Source organism: Passer domesticus, chromosome 3 (assembly GCF_036417665.1).
Source record: "Passer domesticus isolate bPasDom1 chromosome 3, bPasDom1.hap1, whole genome shotgun sequence".
Lineage (NCBI taxonomy): Eukaryota > Metazoa > Chordata > Aves > Passeriformes > Passeridae > Passer > Passer domesticus.
This window is the reverse complement of record NC_087476.1, coordinates 2,210,988-2,235,350: the sequence shown is the minus strand read 5'-3', so window position 1 is coordinate 2,235,350 and position 24,363 is coordinate 2,210,988. Positions and strand designations below refer to the sequence as shown.

The 24,363-nt window shown below is 50.7% G+C and overlaps 2 protein-coding genes across 5 annotated transcripts in view; both read left to right on the top strand.

Annotated features, from left to right (window-relative positions):
* Nucleotides 1–11,403, top strand: part of FBXO16 (F-box protein 16) — a 48,619-nt gene extending 37,216 nt beyond the window's left edge. The window contains exons 7-9 of one of the 4 annotated variants that reach the window (XM_064411529.1): nt 1,466–1,559; nt 7,498–7,690; nt 9,887–11,403. In XM_064411529.1, the coding sequence (XP_064267599.1) occupies nt 1,466–1,559; nt 7,498–7,690; nt 9,887–9,954 (355 nt within the window). In that variant the 3' untranslated portion in view covers nt 9,955–11,403. Of the gene's footprint in view, nt 1–1,465; nt 1,572–7,497; nt 7,691–9,886 lie in introns of all 4 variants that reach the window. The other 3 variants (XM_064411528.1, XM_064411531.1, XM_064411530.1) reach the window with 3 other exon arrangements.
* An 8,773-nt stretch (nt 11,404–20,176) lies between these two features.
* Nucleotides 20,177–24,363, top strand: part of ELP3 (elongator acetyltransferase complex subunit 3) — a 159,287-nt gene continuing 155,100 nt past the window's right edge. Inside the window, exons 1-2 of the mRNA XM_064411527.1 lie at nt 20,177–20,248; nt 22,813–22,912. Of these exons, the coding sequence (XP_064267597.1) occupies nt 20,221–20,248; nt 22,813–22,912 (128 nt within the window). The 5' untranslated portion in view covers nt 20,177–20,220. The remainder of the gene's footprint in view (nt 20,249–22,812; nt 22,913–24,363) is intronic.

Here is a 24,363-nt window from a genome sequence, read left to right as displayed (position 1 = left end):
CCTTCCATCCTTTTTCCTCGTCCTCGCTCCGTGCGTTTTCCCGACCTGGAGCTGGGGCTGTGGGGCTGACCTGACACCACGATTTGGACACCAGAACAGAGCTGCAGATACCTACATTTGCACTAATAATTTACACTAAAAATTTACACTAACAATTTACAATTATATTTTACAATTATATTTTACAATTATATTTACAGTCACAAGGCCAAGGCTGCCTTCTGCCCAAAGGTCACAGCGTGATTTAGGATGGAAAACACCTTTAAGATCACCGAGTCCAACCATAACATGGACACTGCCAGGCCCACCAAAATGATCATTTCATTCCCAGCTGGAATATATTTTGGATGGAGTTTTCTCCCTTGTGGTTTTTTTTGGTGGTTTTTTTTTGGTTTTTTGTTTTTTTTTGGTTGGTTGGTTGGTTGTTTTGTTTTGGTTTGATTTGGTTTGGTTTGGTGGTTTTTTTGGTTTTTGGGGGGTTTTTTTTTGGGTTTTTTTTTTGTTTGTTTGTTTGTTTGTTTGTTTTTAAATTTTTTTTTGTTTTTTGTGTTTATAAACAGGTTGTGCTTTTCCTCAGTTCCCTATTTGAAATAATGCTGGATTTGACTTTATGATCCTGAACTGGGATGAGGGAATGCTGGACACGTGCTGCTGGTGTGATCCTGTTTTTTTCCAGGATTAAAGCTGTTTTAGAGTCCATTTCCACCCTTTTTATCCATGGTTTTGTATTTTTGCTGTGCTTCTTTAGCTGCCCACAGACACTGGGAAAACTCCTCAAAGATTCTACTTTAAATTCCCAGATCCCATATCATGGAATTTGAATGTGGAATGAATGCCTTAGGATAATGAACCTGCCTGAGTGCTTACAAATAACAATGCCTCAGAGTCTGGATTTTACTCCTGATATTGGAAAAAAAATGTGGCTGCTGGCCATATTCCAGTGCAATTCACTTAATTTTCACACTCTGGAATATTCCTGTTCTGCCAGTTCATTGTGTTGAATTTCACAGCAGCTGCATATACAACACCAAAAATACGCAAATTCATGTGTAGAATTATTTGGCTACAAAAACCACTGAATAAACCTTGCTGGAGGGGCACCCCCAGCCTTTTTTACACTTCAGGTCGCACAGACTTCACTGAAAACTCCCAAATTGATTCAGCTCAACTTCTTTTCTATGAATTTCCCCAAGGAGCTGTAACATCTTAGGCAGACTAAGCTTAAATCTCCGAGTCCTGCGCTTGTGTTCGAGTGCCAGAATTTATCACAACTTCAAAAAAAATCAAGTTCCCACCTTCCCCTGAGCCCTGCTGGCTGATTGTGCTCTTCGGGGCAAGATAAAAAACTCGTTATTTCAAGGCACGCCCTTTCAGGTGGCAACACCCCAAAGGATTTGACTTTTATCACCCCCAGGGCAGCAATAAGTGCACGGCATTTATTGGAATTATTGTGTTTGCTCTGCAGGAGGAGGAAGGGAGGAGGGCACACCCCGGACCTCAGCAGGCAGGCGGCCGAGAGGAAGAAGAGCGGAGGTCGTGGATCCACTCAGCTGCGGAAGGTGACATCCCTGGCAAGTGTCACCAGGGGGGGATTGCAGCACCTGGGGAGGCGTCAGGCACCCCCAGGGATGGTGGAGCTCGGAGATTTTCCCTCAGGGAAGAGCCTGGGAAGGAGGAGGACACCAAACCCCTCCCTGTGGGTGGGGGAGGACACCAAACCCCTCCGAGGGGATCGCGCTGCATCCCAGACGTCGCTGTGGGTGGGAAAGGGACAGCACTGAGAGCACTGCAGTGACCCTGTTATTTATCCTCTCCTCTGCCCCCAAAAATCCCTTTCCATGCTTTTTACAAAGTGCTGCCACAGCTCTTTTATGACTCTTGCATCTCTTCCCAAAATTTCACAACTTTGGATCGCCGCGGTTCGAAGTTCGTTCGTCCCACGTGCCCTGAGCCTGAGCAAATCAGCCCCAAACCTTAACACTGAGGGCTCTTTGTGCTCAGGGCTGCTCAAATAGGACATCCTCTCATGAAAGGAGCCTGGGGAAGTCATTCCAGAAAGTTCCACGGGCTGTGTGGCTCTTCCCAAAAGTTCACAACTTCGGATCACCATGATTCGAAGTTCATTCATCCTGCGTGCCCTGAGCCCAAGCAAAGCAGCCCCAAACCTTAACACTGAGAGCTCTTTGTGCTCAGGGCTGCTAAAACAGGACATCCTCCCACCAAAGGAGCCCGGGGAAGTCACTCCAGAAAGTTCCACGGGCTGTGTGGCTCTTCCCAAAATTTCACAATATTGTATGGTCACGTTTCGAAGTTCGTTCGTCCTGTGCGCCCTGAGCCCGAGCAAAGCAGCCCCAAACCTTAACACTGAGGGCTCTTTGTGCTCAGGGCTGATAAATAGGACATCCTGCCATGAAAGGAGCCCGGGGAAGTCACTCCAGAAAGTTCCACGGGCTGTGTGGCCCTTCCCAAAATTTCACAACTTCAGATCGCCGCGGTTCGAAGTTCGTTCGTCCTGTGCGCCCTGAGCCCGAGCAAATCAGCCCCAAACCTTAACACTGAGGGTTCTTTGTGCTCGGGGCTGCTAAAATAGGACATCCTGCCATGAAAGGAGCCCGGGGAAGTCATTCCCATGAAAGGAGCCCGGGGAAGTCATTCCAGAAAGCTCCACGGGCTGTGTGGCTCTTCCCAAAATTTCACAACTTTGGATCGCCGCGGTTCAATGTTCGTTCGTCCTGCGTACCCTGAGCTGAGCAAATCAGCCCCAAACCTTAACACTGAGGGTTCTTTGTGCTCAGGGCTGATAAATAGGACATCCTGTCATGAAAGGAGCCCGGGGAAGTCATTCCAGAAAGCTCCACGGGCTGTGTGGCTCTTCCCAAAATTTCACAACTTCGGATCGCCGCGGTTCGAAGTTCGTTCGTCCTGTGCGCCCTGAGCCCGAGCAAATCAGCCCCAAACCTTAACACTGAGAGCTCTTTGTGCTCAGGGCTGCTAAAACAGGACATCCTCCCATGAAAGGAGCCCGGGGAAGTCACTCCAGAAAGCTCCACGGGCTGTGTGGCTCTTCCCAAAATTTCACAATATTGTACGGTCGCGTTTCGAAGTTCGTTCGTCCCACGTGCCCTGAGCCTGAGCAAATCAGCCCCAAACCTTAACACTGAGGGCTCTTTGTGCTCAGGGCTGATAAAATAGGACATCCTCCCACGAAAGGAGCCCGGGGAAGTCATTCCCATGAAAGGAGCCTGGGGAAGTCACTCCAGAAAGCTCCACGGGCTGTGTGGCTCTTCCCAAAATTTCACAACTTCAGATCGCCGCGGTTCGAAGTTCTTTCGTCCTGTGCGCCCTCAGCCCGAGCAAATCAGCCCCAAACCTTAACACTGAGGGCTCTTTGTGCTCAGGGCTGCTAAAACAGGACATCCTGCCATGAAAGGAGCCCGGGGAAGTCACTCCAGAAAGCTCCACGGGCTGTGTGGCTCTTCCCAAAATTTCACAACTTTGGATCGCCGCGGTTCGTAGTTAGTTTGTCCCAGGCACTCTGAGCCGAGGAAAGCAACCCCAAACCTTAACACTGAGAGCTCTTTGTGCTCAGGGCTGCTAAAACAGGACATCCTCCCATGAAAGGAGCCCGGGGAAGTCACTCCAGAAAGCTCCACGGGCTGTGTGGCTCTGGAAACAAAGGAGTGCCAGGATTAGGCCGCGCTCAGCAGCGTGTCGGGGTGCTGGGAGCAGACCCGGCGCTCCCCGAGCACGGAGGGCAGGGAAGGCCTGGGAGCTGTGCTAAAAAAGGGTTACACATAAGAGAGGCTTTGTCTCCCAGATGGGGAGGCATCCTCCTGACCCAAATACAGCCTCGCGTGCAAGGAAATAGATTCTGGCACCGCTAGAGCACGGAAAATGTCGTTATTCAGCCTCTGTCTTGGGGCTTGCACTCTCTGCAGATCAGTGTCCTCACACTCTGGGTCTCAACTTCTTTTTGCCAGGCTCAGGATTAAATGCTCGAGATGTTATGTCTTGTTTGGACTCAGAACTTTATTAGTTCTTATCTGTTTTACAATCTCACAAGCAGTGAGTTCTGCAGCGCTTCAACAAATTAAAAATTGAGCCCTATTTCTCTCTCTCTCTCTCCAAGGCCTTTTAAGGATAAACTGTCCAAAGGCCTTTTAAGGATAAAATGTCCAATTAAGGAACGACACCAAAATTATTTTCTTTTAACCCAATAACTTTTTTTAACCCTATTAACTTTTAACCCAATAACCAACCACCCACGGCCTGCAATGTGGACTTTTTTATCCAATTGCACAAACCCATGAAGAAGAAGGTCAAGAAGCCTCCTCCCTAAAACCTCCATCTTGCTTTATATATATCATTATATTCTAAATCCTTTAAGTTTCCCACCCTGTGATATTACACACTTCTATTCAAACTGCACTCCCACAATCCCAGTTCAGTAATTCAGTTTTGGAAGCTTCCTCAACAGCCCCAGGTCAAGTGCAGTGTTCTCTTGGGGGTCAGTGCCAAAAAGTCACAGAAAATGTAAAATTCTCAGCAGCCAGGGTTCCAACAGCCCAGCACAACTTCCCAGTTTCGAGTTGTTTTATGGCCAGGCCAGCAGTGGAAGGATCTCAGCTCAGAGTAAAAAAAATAAAAGAATTTGGTTTTCTTTCTGGATTTTAGGAAAGTTATGTGATCTTCAAGTTAATTAACCTGCAATCCCCATCAGGAAGAATTTAAGTAATAAAGAATCAGAGGATCACGGAATTGTTGAAGTTCAAAAAGGTGTTTAAGATCAACCAGTCCGATCATTCCCTGCCACCACTGATCTGTGTCCCCAGGTGTCACTTCCATATGGATTTTTAACCCTCCAGAGATGGGGACTCCACTGGAGCCCTGGGCAGCTGTGCCAGGGCTGGGCAGCCATAAGTGAGCACTAAAACCAATAAAACCGAGGTTAAACCAGGCTGATGCATGCGGAAAAAAATAAAAATATAAATATAATTCTCCAGGAATAATCCAAAATTAATTTCCACCTCTTATTAAAGCATTGGGAAACCTGGTTGAAATGAAAGGCCTTTCAAAAGGCTCCTATTTAATAAAGTCTAAATAAAGAAGCTTAATATGCAAACCTTTCAGCAAATCCTTAGAAGAAGAATAGCCTGGGATGAAAGAATAAATGCCCAAGGCGAGCAAGCACTGAGTCAAATGAAAATGAAACCCTCCAACAGATCAGTGATCCAAGTGCAGAGTGCAGCTGAGAATAAAGAATATTCCAGCCAGCAGTGAAGATGTGAAAAGGGGTTTTCAGGTGGAGCTCCCAGCTCAGGAGGCCCAGCCAAAAGCAGAATAAACACTTAATTAATTAAGGGCACATCCACTGGCTCCACGTGGTCAATGAGAAATCCTGGGAGGGTTTGGAGGTTGTTACTCATCGTGGAAAGCAGAAAATGTGACCAGGTTCGCTCTTCATTTGGGATAAATTAAAGTCAATTGGCCCAATTAGAATAAGGAGTAAATTAGAGTGCATGGAGTTAATTAGGTTTCCAATGAGGAACCCCCAAGCTGTGCAGGGGGCAGGGAATTCCTGGCCCCTCTTTATCCAGGAAAGGCTTTGGGGACACCCCAAGGGTGACCTGGAGCTGGGATTCCTGAGCCCTTCCCAGGAAATTCCCAGATATTTTATAGGGAAGTCAAACTGGGGGGGTCCAAGTCAGCAACGCGGGGCTGGCTCTGCCTCTGTCTGCCCCACCCTCACTGCTGCTCCCAAATCACTTTAGCCTCTAAAAATTATTTTTAGTCCATAAATAATTTCTTTTTGACAGGATCAGTCGTCCCTGTCTCCCTGCCTGTGTCCTAAGGTAATGAGATTGTAGGATTTGAAGGCAGGAGTGCATTTTTTCCATGGTATTTTGATGGGGAATTCATATTCTGAGTCAAAATTCCATTTCCAGGAGGTGGGAAAAGCCGACGGGCAAATCCAGGATTCCCAGCACATGGTCCTGTGCAATGTGCATTTGTATTTTATAAACCTAACTTTGAATTTTCTTTATTCAACACAATTATGTTTATTCTCTATTCTTACCAAATAACTTGGGTCAGTCAAAAAAACAAAAAAAAAAAACCAAAAACCCCAAACCAAACCAGCAAACAAACAAACAAACAAACAAACAACAAAAAAACCAACAAAACCCGAAAAATCCCCAAGCTATTCTTTTCCAGAATCTAGGAGATTTTTAAAAAAATTTTTACGATTTTTCTCAAGGAATAAACTGGGTTATTAAGATTTTTTCCCCCTTGGCTTACTTTTTAGATGAAATAAAAGTTAAAATAGACTTTGTCCTTTACACTTTTGAGTCTTCGAACCCTGAGCAAGACTGGGGACATCCACAGGGGAGAATTTGGGTATTAACATATTAATTGGTGTGGAGAATTAATTAATGTGGGTTTAGCTTTACTGGCACCAATTTCTAATTGGGTCCTTCTGTCCTTAAGGCACCACAGCACAGCTCAAATAAAGCAAATTATGGCTTTATGTTTTAGGAATCTCATTAAGGGATATCATTTAGGAATACAATTTATAGAATATATATTTATTGATATTATTCTATAGAATAGATAGAATAGAATTTGGGAACAAAATTTATGGAATATATAGAATTTCCCAGTGGATTCCAATGTTTTCATTGGAATCAAATGAAATTTCAGTCCCTCTGAAGCTGCTGGGAATGATAATTTCTCTCTTCTCTTCTCTTCTCTTCTCTTCTCTTCTCTTCTCTTCTCTTCTCTTCTCTTCTCTTCTCTTCTCTTCTCTTCCCTTCCCTTCCCTTCCCTTCCCTTCCCTTCCCTTCCCTTCCCTTCCCTTCCCTTCCCTTCCCTTCCCTTCCCTTCCCTTCCCTTCCCTTCCCTTCCCTTCCCTTCCCTTCCCTTCCCTTCCCTTCCCTTCCCTTCCCTTCCCTTCCCTTCCCTTCCCTTCCCTTCCCTTCCCTTCCCTTCCCTTCCCTTCCCTTCCCTTCCCTTCCCTTCCCTTCCCTTCCCTTCTCTCCTCCCTCCCCTTCCCCCTTCCCCTTCCCTTTTCCCTTTCCCTTTTCCCTTCCTTTTCCCTTTCCCCCTTCCTCTTCCCCCTTCTATTTTTCCCTTTCCCTTCCCTTTCCCTTTCCCTTTCCCCTTTCCCATCTCCCCTTCCCCTTTCTCTTTCCCCTTTCCCCTTCCCCATTTTCCTCTTCCCTTTCCCCTTTCCCCTTTCCCCTTTCCCTTTTTCCCTTCCCCATCTGCCCTTTCCCCTCCCCTTCCATTTCCCCTTCCCCTTCTCTTTTCCCCATCTCCCCATTCCCCATCTCCCCTTTCCCTTTCCCTTTCCCTTTCCCTTTCCCTTTCCCTTTCCCTTTCCCTTTCCCTTTCCCTTTCCCTTTCCCTTTCCCTTTCCCTTTCCCTTTCCCTTTCCCTTTCCTTTCCCCATTCCCCATCTCCCCATTCCCCATTCCCCATCCCCATTCCCCATCCCAGTCATCCCTCCCTGCAGCCCCCGAGCCCGTCCCAAAGCCCGCGCTCCGTCCCAGCTGGGCCTGGCCTGCCGGGAGCGGGGCGCTGGCCCGGAGCTCCCGCTGGAACGGCGCCGTCCGCCCGGGACCCGCCCGAGCGCCAGGGCCGCGGCCCCGGGGAGCCCGAGACGCCCCCGGGGGGGACGCCAGGACCCCGTGTGAGTCCTCTGGAGAGCACCCAGAGCCTGGAATCGGGGAGTCATGGAATGGTCTGGGTGGGAAGGGACCTCAAATCCAGCCAGTTCCACCCCCTGCCACGGGAGCTCCAAGCCCTTCCAGCCTTTCCCTGGACACTTCCAGGGACCCCAATCCTGGAATCAGGGAATCATGGAATGGTTTGGGTGGGAAGGGACCTCAAATCCCATCCAGTTCCACCCCCTGCCACGGGAGCTCCAAGCCCTTCCAGCCTTTCCCTGGACACTTCCAGGGACCCAGATCCTGGAGTCACAGAATCATGGAATGGTTTGGGTGGGAAATCCCATCCAGTTCCACCTCCTGCCACCTTCCGCTGTCCCGGGGTCTCCAAGCCCTTCCAGCCTTTCCCTGGATGCTTCCAGGGATCCAGGGGCAGCCACAGCTTCTCTGGGAATTCCAGCCCAGCCAGGAATTCCTTCCCAAATCCCACCCCAATCTCCCCTTTCCCAGCGGGAAGCCATTCCCTGTGTCCTGCCTCTCCATGCCGTGTCCCAAGTCCCTCTCCAGCTCTCCTGGAGCTGCTCCTGGGGGTGGAGAACAAGGTGGGAACCCCGGGAATCCAGAGCACAGGGTTTCCAAAAACAAGGAGGCAGAATGCCACGATCCCAAAAAGTCTGATGCCATTCCAGTCTGGGCTTGGCTTTGGAATCTCTTCCTGGTGCATCCCGAAGCTGCTCAGGGCCAGGAGCCTGCTGGGAAAACCTTTTTGGGGTCTTTGGGAAGTCCTGGTGGCTCACCCCGGGGTTGTCACTGTGGGGGTTTCAATCCTTGACCTCTTCTCTTGGTTTTTGTGCAAAAATGGTGAAGAACCCGGAGGGAGCAAAGGAAAAGAGGATTTTGATGGAATGCTGTTGGGATTTTCGGGGTAGAGTGATGGGAGATCCAGGATTATCCAGTAATTATTGGTGATCCCATCTAGATGGGAGATGCTGGAGCACCTGGAGACCTCCAGGATCCCTTTGGGTCTCCCAAACCTTGCTTTTTTAGCAGATCCATGGGTTAATCTCCAGTGCAAACAGAGATCCCAAATCCTCGTGACGAGAGAAAGGATCCAAGAAAGAGATCAGGAAAGCTCTGGAATGCTTGGATTGGGCTGGATCGGGGATTGGATTTAAAAAGTTCCTTCACTGGAAGGGTTGTCCAGCCCTGGCACAGCTGCCAGGTGGAGTCCCCATCCCTGCAGGGATTTAAAATCCATGTGGACGTGGCACTTGGGGACACGGATCCATGGTGGCCATGGCAGTGCTGGGGAACAAATGGACTTGGTGGTCTTGGAGAACTTTTCCAGAATTTCACGATTCCATGAATGATGCCAAGGGAAAACACGAATGGGAAGCAGAACATAAACACATCCTGGCCATAAAAACAGCAGGATCAGGCTGGAAAATCCCATTCCCTCATGGTGCCGAAGCCATACAAGGTTTCCATAAAAAAGGGAATTCCACAATCCTGGAATCCCACGGCCTGGATAAAGCTGGGAATGGGGAGAAGGTGTTTGAGTCTCTCTGAACTTTTCCATGAGGAGAATTCCAGTGCTGTCAGGGAGGATGTGGAGGACAGGGGATTCCTGCAGGGATGTGATTGATGTCCCAGGGGATGGGACAAGGAGGACACTGGGACAGGCTGGGATGTGCCAAATCCCATCCCAGCTGCATCCAGGAAAAATGAAAAGCTGTGGAAGGGGAAGGGGTTAGGAGGGAAAGGATCCACCCACACCACTGCTGAGGTAGATGATCCTTGAGGGGTTGCACCTGGATTCGGGGCAGTTTTGCAAGGAAAATCTGTATTTTTGGGGTTTTTTGTGTCAAAGAGAGACAAATCCTATCGTAATTCCCTCAGTGACCTCTCCCCGACCTCTGTGAACTCCGCCAGGCTCTTCCCAAAGGAAACATCCCAATTTTGGATCCTGCTCCAGCTGGGCTTTGCCAGGTTGTCAGGAAGGGACAGAAAAAGGAAAAACGTTTTGATTGGTGATTATTTTCCCTATAATGAGACCACGAGCAGGAAAAATCTTCCCACAAAATCCAGATTTGGAAAGGTATTTGAGATATTAAATCCCAGGACTGGCTGAGCACTTAAATGCATTTAGAACCTGAATTCTCTGAGTTAATCTGAATTCTCTAGATTAGTCTGATTTTTATCATTTCTCTCTCATGCAGCACCTCCTCGGTTTGAGGCTCAGCCCTGGCACATCCCTTCATCCAACCAAGGATCCGACACGGAATGAGGGAGGATCCACAGCGCCCTTCATCCCAGCAGAACAAAAATTTATCCCCCTGGCACTGGGGAAATGAAAGAAAGTTCCTGCTGGTTTGGGATCTGAACCTGTCTTCCTGCAGCTGGTGCTACATTCCCTTTTCCTTTTCCTGGAATTTTGACCTTGGAGAAGCTTCCTTAGATCCTGGAGCTGCTGGATCTCGTGGGAGGTTTCCTGTGGATCATTTCCTGGGGCACATCCCGTGGAAAACTTGGAGGAAGAATTCCTTTCTCACGTTAAAGCAATTCCATTTTTTCCGTTGTGGCAGTGAGAAGGAAATCAAATCCAACGCTCTGGATTTGCACGTGGATCCACAAGGAGCTGGAATTTAAGAAACTGGGAATCCCATGCTCTCTCTGTCTCATTGGTCTTCTCTGAAGTTTGGGAAATTCCCAGAAAATGCGACAAAAAGCAGTTTTTGAGGATAAGGGGGTTGAAAGCACAGTGACTTTAATTCACCCCAGAGAGCTGGGACAAAACTGAACCTTTCCACACATCAGGAAAAACCATGGCAAGCACACGGATCCTCAGCATTTATGGACAAAAATCACATTTGAGAGGAAATTCCAACCACCACTCACAGAGTCACGGAACTATTAGGGATGGAAAAATCCTTTTAGATCACCAAATCCCTTCCCATTTCCCCAAACCATGTCCACAGCTTTTCCAGGCGCTCCCAGGAATTCTGTGGAATGAAGATTCCATCCTTTCCATGAAGAAATTGCTCCTAATACCCAACCTGATCCTCCCCTGGTGCAGCTCAAGGACGTCTCAATGTGGACTGAGAGGAAACTTCTGCTCTGGGAGCAGATTAATCTGTGCCACCCGAGGGTTTCACGGATTTTGGGAACACCACGGCGTTCCACGGACTGAGAGCACCCAGATCATTGATTTACAACTCACTGCAGTTCCCTCTCCCAGACTTTGGGGTTTTTTCCTGGTTTTCCTGGGTGCTCGGAAGGATGAGTTCATCCCAAACCAACACAAAGGCCTAAAACCTGACAAATCTGAGCTCCCAAAAAACCCGGCCAGGAACTTGAAGATGGGAATAATCTCCTGTAACTTCAGATCTGTTAATTATACAGGAAAACAGACTGGTGGATTTTGATGAAGAAAGTGAAATTTAGAGGATTTAAAGTGAAGTGGAACAAACCAAAACATTCACCAGCATCGTTCCCTGGAATTGCAAATCTCTCTTCAGCAGCCTTTTTTAAAATTTTTTCCTCCCAAAATTCCCTAAACCAGGAATTTTGAAAACCAAATTAAACCAATCACTCCACAGGTGCTTCCTTGGCTTCCTAAATCCAGGATTATTTTTGTTTCCATTAGGCAGCAGTTGAGGGTCAGCTCCACGTCCCAAACATGATAATTATGTAAATAGTTTATCTTTTCCCATCAATATTCCCTGGAATTGTACAATTCCCAGGATCCGAGTGGTCTTGGACAAGCTCTGTGCCTTTACTGAATCTTAAGTGCCCACTGCACATCTTAAAGCTTAAACCTTCTCTGATTTATAATTTTTTAAAATTTATTTTTGTATTTTATTAAAAAGAAGTTATAAATCAGAGAAGGTTTAAGCTTTAAAATGATGCTGTAAAATAACAAACAGAACTGTCCAGGAATGTGTTGAGCCAAGTCAATTATCCTTGGAATAGCAGCAGACCTACAGAAATTAATCAGAATAAAATCAGATGTACTTAAGCTGCCTGTAAACACCTTTTACATCATTCCTGAGGTCTGGAATTTGAAATGGAGAGGGGAAAAAAAAAAAAAATAAATCTCCCATCAGCTGCTTGGGGCCAAACACCTCGAGTGCCTGGAGCTGCAGAGTTCCCAGATCAGGAATTCCAAAGTGCAGAGCGGATGAGCATTTCCCGGCCCTGCTCGGCGTTTCCAGGCCCTGCCCGACCGGAACGGGCTCCGGCCCGGGATGAAAGGCACCCCTGAAAGCCCGGGGGCAGCGGATTGCAGAGCTCAGGATGCCAGCCCTGGGCTCAGGTGTGGGCAACAGAGCCGAACGCGCCGGGCTCCCTCCGGCTGCACCCCAAACTCCGCCTGCGCCTCCCCGACTGCACCCCAAAACTCCGCCTGCCCTTCCCCGGCTCCATCCCAAAACTCCGCCTGCCCTTCCCCGGCTCCATCCCAAAACTCCACCTGCCCTTCCCCGACTCCATCCCAAAAACCCGCCTGCCCTTCCCCGACTGCACCCCAAAACTCCGCCTGCGCCTCCCCGACTCCATCCCAAAACTCCGCCTGCCCTTCCCCGACTGCATCCCAAAACTCCGCCTGCGCCTCCCCGACTGCATCCCAAAATTCCACCTGGGATTCCCCGACTCCATCCCAAAACTCCGCCTGCGCCTCCCCGACTGCACCCCAAAACTCCGCCTGCCCTTCCCCAACTGCATCCCAAAACTCCGCCTGTGCCTCCCCGACTGCATCCCAAAACTCCGCCTGTGCCTCCCCGACTGCATCCCAAAATTCCACCTGGGATTCCCCGACTCCATCCCAAAATTCCGCCTGCCCTTCCCCGACTCCATCCCAAAATTCCACCTGGGATTCCCCGACTCCATCCCAAAATTCCACCTGCACCTCCCCGACTGCACCCCAAAACTCCGCCTGCGCCTCCCCGGCTGCATCCCAAAATTCCACCTGGGATTCCCCGACTCCATCCCAAAATTCCGCCTGTGCCTCCCCGACTGCACCCCAAAACTCCGCCTGTGCTTCCCCGACTGCACCCCAAAATTCCACCTGGGATTCCCCGACTCCATCCCAAAACTCCGCCTGTGCCTCCCCGACTCCATCCCAAAACTCCGCCTGTGCTTCCCCGACTGCACCCCAAAATTCCACCTGCCCTTCCCCGACTCCATCCCAAAATTCCACCTGTGCCTCCCCGGCATTCCTGGCCCCGGAGGAACGGCACAGCTTCGTCCTTGGGAGCCAAAATGAAGCTTTCCTGATGATTCCGAGCTAAAGAAAGAGAAATTTTGGGGAAAAATGTGTGGGACAGCAGGGAATGAGGAGGATTTTTGGGAATGCCCGGCTTGTGGAGGTGAGGGAAGGCGAGCTGCTGCCGGGAGGATTTTTGGGAATTCCCGGTTTGTGGAGGTGAGGGAAGGCGAGCTGCTGCCGGGAGGATTTTTGGGAATGCCCGGTTTGTGGAGGTCAGGGAAGGCGAGCTGCCGCCAGGGAAGAGGGAGCAGGAGGGGCGCAGAGTCTCAGCACTCAGTGGGGAGTGAAGGGTTAATGGATGGTTCTGGAAGAGCCCTCGTGGCGAAGGGAGAGCAGCCAGCAGAGGAAATAAATGCGAGATAAAAAGTTGCTGTGATCAGTGGATGAAGCTGATAACGAGCAGGGAGCACAGCTCGGCTCCAGGGCAAGGCACAAGGATATGGGAATGTTGGAAATCCACCACCTTGTGCCTGCTGGAGGAGGATTTAAACTCTATTGCAACCTGTCCCACCCCGGGATCTGATTTCCAAACGCCCTCGTGCCAACCTCAGGCACCAGAGCGGGCTCTGGCTGCTTTTTAAAACATCCCTGGTGGGAATGTGCTGCCAAAAATCCTCACAGCAGCTCCTGGAGCTGGAAATTTCCCAATAAAGTTTTTGAGCACCCCACACATCCCCACAGCAGGTCGTGTGGCCACTGCCAGCACCCCCCTGCAGTCTGATCTGTAATTTGGTGTTTTTTTTCCCTTGCTGCCTGCTCTCTGCTCCTCCACACTCCCGTGTTTCCATCCAGGCAGGTTTGTGACCCACCACAATCCAGGATTGTCCAGGATCCACCAGGGAGGAGATTTGGGAGCTGGGGCCACCAGCAGCAGCCTGGCTGAAGGCCCTTTCCCACATGAAGCACATTCTGTACAAAATCTGAACTTAAATTAAGATTTGCCCAAGAAATCAAACCTCCAGAACCCCATTGAGATCCCATTGAGATCCCATTGAGATCCCACTGAGATCCCATTCAGATCCCATTCAGATCCCACTGAGATCCCACTGAGATCCCACTGAGATCCCACTGAGATCCCATTCAGATCCCATTGAGATCCCACTGGGATCCCATTGAGATCCCACTGAGATCCCATTCAGATCCCACTGAGATCCCAGTGAGATCCCATCCAGATCCCATTGAGATCCCATTCAGATCCCATTCAGATCCCATTCAGATCCCACTGAGATCCCATTCAGATCCCACTGAGATCCCATTGAGATCCCATTCAGATCCCATTCAGATCCCACTGAGATCCCATTCAGATCCCACTGAGATCCCATTGAGATCCCATTCAGATCCCATTCAGATCCCATTCAGATCCCATTCAGATCCCATTCAGATCCCACTGAGATCCCATTCAGATCCCACTGAGATCCCATTCAGATCCCATCCAGATCCCATTCAGATCCCACTGAGATCCCATTCAGATCCCACTGAGATCTCATTCAGATCCCACTGAGATCCCATTCAGATCCCACTGAGATCCCATTCAGATCCCATCCAGATCCCATTCAGATCCCATTCAGATCCCATTCAGATCCCATTCAGATCCCACTGAGATCCCATTCAGATCCCATCCAGATCCCATTCAGATCCCACTGAGATCCCATTCAGATCCCACTGAGATCTCATTCAGATCCCACTGAGATCCCATTCAGATCCCACTGAGATCCCATTCAGATCCCATCCAGATCCCATTCAGATCCCATTCAGATCCCATTCAGATCCCATTCAGATCCCACTGAGATCCCATTCAGATCCCACTGAGATCCCACTGAGATCCCACTGAGATCCCATTGAGATCCCATTCAGATCCCATTCAGATCCCATTCAGATCCCACTGAGATCCCATTCAGATCCCACTGAGATCCCATTGAGATCCCATCCAGATCCCATTGAGATCCCATTCAGATCCCATTCAGATCCCATTCAGATCCCACTGAGATCCCATTCAGATCCCACTGAGATCCCATTGAGATCCCATTCAGATCCCATTCAGATCCCACTGAGATCCCATTCAGATCCCACTGAGATCCCATTCAGATCCCATTCAGATCCCACTGAGATCCCATTGAGATCCCATTCAGATCCCATTCAGATCCCATTCAGATCCCATTCAGATCCCACTGAGATCCCATTCAGATCCCATTCAGATCCCACTGAGATCCCATTCAGATCCCATTCAGATCCCATTCAGATCCCATTCAGATCCCATTCAGATCCCACTGAGATCCCATTCAGATCCCACTGAGATCTCATTCAGATCCCACTGAGATCCCATTCAGATCCCACTGAGATCCCATTCAGATCCCATCCAGATCCCATTCAGATCCCATTCAGATCCCATTCAGATCCCATTCAGATCCCACTGAGATCCCATTCAGATCCCATCCAGATCCCATTCAGATCCCACTGAGATCTCATTCAGATCCCACTGAGATCTCATTCAGATCCCACTGAGATCCCATTCAGATCCCACTGAGATCTCATTCAGATCCCACTGAGATCCCATTCAGATCCCACTGAGATCCCATTCAGATCCCACTGAGATCCCATTCAGATCCCATCCAGATCTCATTCAGATCCCACTGAGATCCCATTCAGATCCCACTGAGATACCATTCAGATCCCATCCAGATCCCATTCAGATCCCATTGAGATCCCATTCAGATCCCATTGAGATCCCATTGAGATCCCATTGAGATCCCACTGAGATCCCATTCAGATCCCATTCAGATCCCATTGAGATCCCACTGAGATCCCATTGAGATCCCATTGAGATCCCATTCAGATCCCGTTCAGATCCCATCCAGATCCCATTCAGATCCCACTGAGATCCCATTCAGATCCCATTGAGATCCCATTCAGATCCCATCGAGATCCCATTCAGATCCCATTCAGATCCCACTGAGATCCCATTCAGATCCCATTGAGATCCCATCCAGATCCCATTCAGATCCCATCCAGATCCCATCCAGATCCCATTCAGATCCCATCCAGATCCCATTCAGATCCCATCCAGATCCCATTGACATCCCATTCAGATCCCATTGAGATCCCACTGAGATCCCCGGGCTCTGCTGAGTGCAGCCCCCACAGCACACAGCAGGAGAACGCTCCCAGGTCTCCTCCCAGGCTCTGCCGAAGCGCTGCAGGAGCTGAATCCCGGCCCCACAAGGACACCAGTTCAGCCCTGAGCGCTCAGCGGCAGCGCCACTGCCCCCCCAGCCAGGGCTGCAGTGACACAGAGCCACAGCCAGCCCCGGAGCACAGAAAGCAACAGCTCGGATCCATCCCAGCCCCGTTTGCTGCTCCTCTCCAGCACGCAGGAAATGCAACTCCAGTAACTCCCGCAGAACTGCATTTACCAAGCACTCAGAGTGAGTTTTGTGGTTTTTCATCCAGGCAGCATTTGCTCTCTGCTCACAGACAGGTTTGTGACCCACCACAATCCAGGATTGTCCAGGATCCACCAGGGAGGAGACTTGGGAGCTGCTGCCATCATCAAGGACCTGTCAAACAGCAAAATCAAATTGTTGCCAATTCCCCAAAGAGGAGCTGAGTAAATCCCTGTCTCCAGAAGCTCGTGTGAGTTTTAGAAATCGCTGGATATTCACAGAAGAATCCCGAGCTGATTTTGTAGGATTGATGCAGAATTTGGGATGCAAGAGACTCCAGATCCAACCTCCTGCTTTAAGCAGAGTCAGATCTGGGATCATCCCAGGCTGCTGATGGCTTTTAAGGCTTCCAAATCCTCCCAAGGAGGAGAGGGCACAACCGCTGTGTGCGGGACATCGTGAATTTTGGGAATCATGGAAAATCCCGAGCTGGAAGGATCATCAAATCCAACTCCTGCACAGACACCCCAAAATCCCTCCCTGGGAGCGTTGACCTGGAGCCTTGGGAATGTCATAATTTCCCGGGGATCTTGTTCAGTGCTCCACCCTTTAGGGAAGAACCTTTTCCCAATAAACCTTTTACAAATAAACCTTTTTACCAATATCCAGCCTCCCCTCGGCTGTGCTGGGTTTGCATCCCGGGACCCCCTCAGCCTCTCCCCCCTCAAACATCCCGTTCCCCTTCCCTGCTCCCTCCTCCGTGCACTCCCCGGGAACCCGCGGGTCTCCAGGAGGGATTTTTCTCTTTTTTTCAGGAAAACCCAGGCGGTTTTTCCCTCCTAGAGTCGATGTTTTGCTACCATCTAGCGCTGAGGGGTGCGGCCTCCTCAGGCCCCGTGGTTCCCTCAGGGCGGATCCCAGCACCGGCGGGAATTTGGGAACGAGACCCCGCGGAAGAACTGGATTTTAACGGGGAAATAGGATGATCCCACTACTGAGAATTTCAAAGATTGTCCCTTTTGAATAGTTTTTTCCTCCTAGAGTCGATGTTTTGGTACCATCTAGCGCTGAGGGGGCGCGGCCTCCTCATGCCCAGTTCCCGTGATCACAGCACCAGCGGGAATTTGGAAAAGAGACCCTGGGGAAAAACCAGATTTTAACGGGGAAACAGGGTGATCCCACTATTGGGATTCCACTACTGGGAATTTCAGAAATTGACCCTTTAAAATTGGGTTTTCCCTCCTGGAGTTGATGTTTTGCTACCATCTAGCGCTGAGGGGGCGCGGCCTCCTCATCCTCCATGGTTCCCCTGATCACAGCACCAGCGGGAATTTGGGAACGAGACCCCGCGGAAAAACTGGATTTTAACGGGGAAATAGGATGATCCCACTACTGAGATTCCCCTACTGGGAATTTCAGAAATTAACCCTTTTAAATTGTTTTTTTTCCCTCCTGGAGTCGATGTTTTGCTGCCATCTAGCGCTGAGGGGGGCGCCCCTGATCACAGCAGCAGCGGGAATTTGGGAGAGAGGCCCCGGGGGAAAACTGGATTTTAACGGGGACATAGGATGATCCCACTTTTGAGAATTTCAGAAATTGACACTTTTAAATTGGTTTTTTCCCTCCTGGAGTCGATGTTTTGTTACTATCTAGCACTGAGGGGGCGCAGCCTCCTCAGGCCCGCGTGGTTCCCCTCAGGGAGGATAAAAGCACCAGTACAAATTTGGGAATGAGACCCTGGGGAAAACTGGATTTTAAGGGGGAAATAGGATGATCCCACTACTCGGAATTTCAGAAATTGTCCCTTTTCATCGTTTTTTTCCCTCCTGTAGTCGATGTTTTGCTACCATCTAGCGCTGAGGGGGTGCGGCCTCGTCATCCCCCGTGGTTCCCCTGATCACCGCACCAGCGAGAGTTTGGGAACGAGACCCCAGGGAAAAACTGGATTTTAACGGGGAAATAGGATGATCCCACTACTCGGAATATCAGAAATTGTCCCTTTTCAGTCGTTTTTTTCCCTCCTGCAGTCGATGCTTTGCCACCATCTAGCGCTGAGGGGACGCAGCCTCCTCAGGCCCGCGTGGTTCCCCTCAGGACACATCGCAGAGCCAGTGGGAATTTGGGAACGAGACCCTGGGGAAAACTGGATTTTAACGGGGAAATAGAACTATGCTATTATTGGGAATTTCAGAAATTAACCCTTTTAAACTGGTTTTTGCCTCCTGGAGTCGATGTTTTGTTATGGGTAGCGGCCTCCTCAGGCCCCGTGGTTCCCCTCAGAGAGGATGACAGCACCGGTGGGAATTTGGGAACGAGACCCCAGGGAAAAACTGGATTTTAACGGAGAAATAGGATGATCCCACTACTGGGAATTTCATAAATTGTCCCTTTTTAATCATCAGCTGTAGGAACAGCCACAAGGATGTTTTTATATCCTGGGAATGCTGTGTCCAGGTCCTGGGACAGGAGGGATGTGGAGCTCCTGGAGCATTTCCCTGGCCATGAAAGGCTGAGGGAGATGGGGCTGCTCAGCCTGGGGAGGAGATAAATGAGAGGGAGCCTCATCCCTGGGTGTCCCTGGGTGTCCCTGTGTGCAGGGAGGGCTCAGGGCAGGGCCAGGACATGAGGAAGAATTTCTGCCCTGGGCAGTGCCCAGCCCTGAGGCTGTGGAGTCTCCTCTCCGGGATATTCCAGAACAGTCTGGACACACTCCCGTGCCCTGTGCTCTGGGATGGCCCTGCTGGAGGTGGCACCAGTGACCCAGCCTGACCCATCCTGGGGTTCTGAGAGTCTGCAGATCTGGGGTTCTGTGGGGGTGTGAGCCTGGGATTCTGTGTCTGCCCGAGTCCGTGACTCTGTGATTCCTTCATTCTGTGATTCTGTAATGCCATGAGTCTCTGATTCTGTAGTTCTGATTCTCTCATTCTGTAGTGATTTTTGTGAGACTGCAGTTCCATGGTTCCATGTTTCTGTGAGTCTGTGATTCCATGATTCTGTAATTCCAGGATTCTTTAATTCTGTGAGACTGTGAGTCCATGATTCTACAAATCTGTAATTCCATGGTTCTGTGTTTCAGTGAGTCTGTGATTCCATAATTCTGTCATTCTGTGAATCTGTAATTCCATGATTCCCTAATTCTGTGGGACTGTAATTCCATGATTCTGTCATTCTGTGAATCTATAATCCCATGATTCTGTAATTCTGTGAGGCTGTGATTCCATGATTCCATGATTCCATTGCTCTACAGTTCTGGGAGTCTGTGATTCCATGATTTTGTGATTCTGACTCTGTGAGGTTCTGTGATTCCATGATTCCATCGCTCTGCAGTCCTGGGATTCTGGGAGTCTGTGATTCCATGGATTTGTGATTCTGACTGTGACTGAAATTCCATCATCCACAGTTCCACATTGTGCACTTCTGACACTCTGTGACTCTCTGACACTGTGATTTAGTGATCCTGCAGTTCCCTGATTCCTCGATTCCCTAATTCCATGATTCCTTGATTGATTCCTTGATTGATCCCTTGATTGATTCCTTAATTGATTCCTTAATTGATCCCTTGATTGATCCCTTGATCCACGCGAGTCTGCCTTCGTCGACACCACAACTTTCCACAAACACCATCCAGCCGAGCATCTCAACGTGGGCGTCTCGAGCAGGGGGACCGGGGGACCCTAAACTCCCTCCCCAAACCCGGGGGGACCCCCAGAACCCCCCAAAACCCGGGATTTTCCCCCAAAACCCCCGGGTGTGGGGGGGGGCGGTCCCCTCCGTGCGGTTTTAGCGCCCCCTGCTGGCTGACGGCTGAACGACACTCCCCTTTTGCCGCGCTACGCTTTACGGCGCTTTCGCGACGGCGCGGGGCGGTGTTGCTTTACGGCAGCGCCAGGCCGCGGGATCCGCCGGGATGAAGCAGAAAAGGAAACATGGGAAAGGTAAAAAAAATTAAAAACAAACCTGAGGGGCTGGAGCGCGTCCGGGAGAGGGAATGGCTCCGGGACACGGGCGACTGAGGTGGGGAAAAGGAGTCTGAGGGGCCGTTCTGGCTGTGCACAGCTCCGGACAGGCGGGGACGGCGTGAGGGGAACGGCCTCAGGCTGGGCCGGGGAGGTTTAAACCGAAAAACAGGAGAGATTTCCTCCCTAAAAGGACTGTCCAGCCCTGGCACAGCTCCGCGGTGGAGTTTTTATCCCTCAAGGTGGAGTTTTTATCCCTCAGGGATTGAAAATCCCGCTGGGTGCACGGGAATGGCTGTGAGTGACGGGCGGGGACGGGATGAGGGGAAACCGCCTCAGGCTGGGCCAGGGGAGGTTTTTAAACTGAAAAAACAGCAGCGATTTCCTCCCTAAAAGTCTGCCCAGCCCTGGCACAGCTCCGAGATGGAGTTTTTACCCCTCAGGGATTTAAAATCCCGCTGGGTGCACGGGAATGGCTGGGAGTGACGGGCGGGGACGGCGTGAGGGGAAACCGCCTCAGGCTGGGCCAGGGGAGGTTTTTAAACTGAAAAAACCTCCCTAAGAGGTCTGTCCAGCCCTGGCACAGCTCCGCCGTGGAGTTTTTACCCCTCAGGGATTGAAAATCGCGCTGGGTGCGCGGGAATGGCTGGGAGTGACGAGCGGGGACGGCGTGAGGGGAGCGGCCTCAGGTGGGCCAGGGGAGGTTTTTAAACTGAAAAACAGGAGACATTTCCCCCCTTAAAAGTTTGTCCAGCCCTGGCACAGCTCCGCCGTGGAGGTTTTTACCCCTCAGGGATTGAAAATCGCGCTGGTGCACGGCAATGGCTGGGAATGACGGGCGGGGACGGAGTGAGGGGAAACCGCCTCAGGCTGGGCCGGGGGAGGTTTAAATCGAAAACCAGGAGACATTTCCCTCCTTAAAAGTTGTCCAGCCCTGGCACAGCTCCGCGGTGGAGTTTTTATCCCTCAAGGTGGAGTTTTTACCCCTCAGGGATTTAAATAATCGCGCTGGGTGCGCGGGAATGGCTGTGAGTGACGGGCGGGGACGGAGTGAGGGGAACGGCCTCAGGCTGGGCCAGGGGAGGTTTTTAAATTGTAAAACAGGAGACATTTCCTCCCTAAAAGGACTGTCCAGCCCTGGCACAGCTCCGAGATGGAGTTTTTACCCCTCAGGGATTGAAAATCCCGCTGGGTGCACGCGAATGGCTGGGAATGACGGGCGGGGACGGGGTGAGGGGAAAACGCCTCAGGCTGGGCCGGGGGAAGTTTTTAAATTGTAAAACAGGAGACATTTCCTCCCTAAAGGGACTGTCCAGCCCTGGCACAGCTCCGAGGTGGAGTTTTTATCCCTCAGGGATTGAAAATCCCGCTGGGTGCACGCGAATGGCTGGGAGTGACGGGCGGGGACGGGGTGAGGGGAACGGCCTCAGGCTGGGCCAGGCGAGGTTTTTAAACTGAAAAACAGGAGACATTTCCCCCCTTAAAAGTTTGTCCAGCCCTGGCACAGCTCCGCCGTGGAGTTTTTACCCCTCAAGGTGGAGTTTTTATCCCTCAGGGATTTAAATAATCGCGCTGGTGCACGGGAATGCCTGGGAGTGACGGGCGGGAACGGGATGAGGGGAAACCGCCTCAGGCTGGGCCAGGGGAGGTTTTTAAATTGTAAACCAGGAGACATTTCCTCCCTAAAAGGTCTGTCCAGCCCTGGCACAGCTCCGAGATGGAGTTTTTATCCCTCAAGGTGGAGTTTTTATCCCTCAGGGATTGAAAATCCCGCTGGGTGCGCGGGAATGGCTGGGAATGACAGGCGGGAACGGGATGAGGGGAACGGCCTCAGGCTGGGCCAGGCGAGGTTTAAACCGAAAAACAGGAGACATTTCCTCCCTAAAAGGTCTGTCCAGCCCTGGCACAGCTCCGAGGTGGAGTTTTTATCCCTCAAGGTGGAGTTTTTACCCCTCAGGGATTGAAAATCGCGCTGGTGCACGGCAGTGGCTGGGAATGACGGGCGGGGACGGCGTGAGGGGAACGGCCTCAGGCTGGGCCAGGGGAAGTTTTTAAATTGTAAACCAGGAGACATTTCCTCCCTAAAGGGACTGTCCAGCCCTGGCACAGCGCCGCGGTGGAGTTTTTACCCCTCAGGGATTTAAAATACCCCTCAGGGATTGAAAATACCCCTCAGGGATTGAAAATCGCGCTGGTGCACGGCAATGGCTGGGAATGACGGGCGGGGACGGGATGAGGGGGAGCGGCCTCAGGCTGGGCCAGGCGAGGTTTAAACCGAAAACCAGGAGACATTTCCCTCCTTAAAAGTTGTCCAGCCCTGGCACAGCTCCGAGGTGGAGTTTTTACCCCTCAAGGTGGAGTTTTTACCCCTCAAGGTGGAGTTTTTCCCCTCAGGGATTGAAAATCGCGCTGGTGCACGGCAGTGGCCGGCAGTGTTTGGGCTCCGCGCTCCTTCCCAGCCCGGCCGCTGCCGGGCAGGAAGATCTCTGATTTTCCCCCTTTTTCCCCATTTTTCTCCTGTTTTTCCCCGTTGTGGCGGGCAGGGCAGCCGAGCCAGGCGGAGCTGATGGTGATGAGCATCGCGGAGATCATCCGGCAGCTGCTGGAGGCGCACGAGCAGGGCCGGGACGTGGATCTCAACAAGTGAGTGAGTGCCCCAGGGCGTCGGGCACAGCCTAGGCTCCCGTCTTCACACCAGCTTCACACCATCTTCACACCATCTTCACACCAGCTTCACACCATCTTCACACCAGCTTCACACCAGCTTCACACCAGCTTCACACCATCTTCACACCAGCTTCACACCAGCTTCACACCAGCTTCACACCAGCTTCACACCAGCTTCACACCAGCTTCACACCATCTTCACACCATCTTCACACCAGCTTCACACCATCTTCACACCAGCTTCACACCAGCTTCACACCAACTTCACACCAGCTTCACACCATCTTCACACCATCTTCACACCATCTTCACACCAGCTTCACACCAGCTTCACACCATCTTCACACCATCTTCACACCATCTTCACACCATCTTCACACCATCTTCACACCATCTTCACACCATCTTCACACCATCTTCACACCATCTTCACACCATCTTCACACCAGCTTCACACCATCTTCACACCAGCTTCACACCAGCTTCACACCAGCTTCACACCATCTTCACACCAGCTTCACACCAGCTTCACACCAGCTTCACACCAGCTTCACACCATCTTCACACCATCTTCACACCAGCTTCACACCATCTTCACACCATCTTCACACCATCTTCACACCAGCTTCACACCATCTTCACACCATCTTCACACCATCTTCACACCAGCTTCACACCAGCTTCACACCATCTTCACACCATCTTCACACCAGCTTCACACCATCTTCACACCAGCTTCACACCATCTTCACACCATCCTCACACCATCCTCACACCATCTTCACACCAGCTTCACACCAGCTTCACACCATCTTCACACCATCTTCACACCATCCTCACACCATCCTCACACCATCTTCACACCAGCTTCACACCATCCTCACACCAGCTTCACACCATCCTCACACCATCTTCACACCATCCTCACACCATCTTCACACCAGCTTCACACCAGCTTCACACCAGCTTCACACCAGCTTCACACCAGCTTCACACCATCTTCACACCATCTTCACACCAACTTCACACCAGCTTCACACCAGCTTCACACCAGCTTCACACCAACTTCACACCAGCTTCACACCATCTTCACACCATCTTCACACCAACTTCACACCAGCTTCACACCAGCTTCACACCAGCTTCACACCAACTTCACACCAGCTTCACACCAGCTTCACACCAGCTTCACACCAACTTCACACCATCTTCACACCATCTTCACACCAGCTTCACACCAGCTTCACACCATCTTCACACCAGCTTCACACCATCTTCACACCATCTTCACACCATCTTCACACCATCTTCACACCATCTTCACACCAACTTCACACCATCTTCACACCATCTTCACACCATCTTCACACCATCTTCACACCATCTTCACACCATCTTCACACCATCTTCACACCAGCTTCACACCA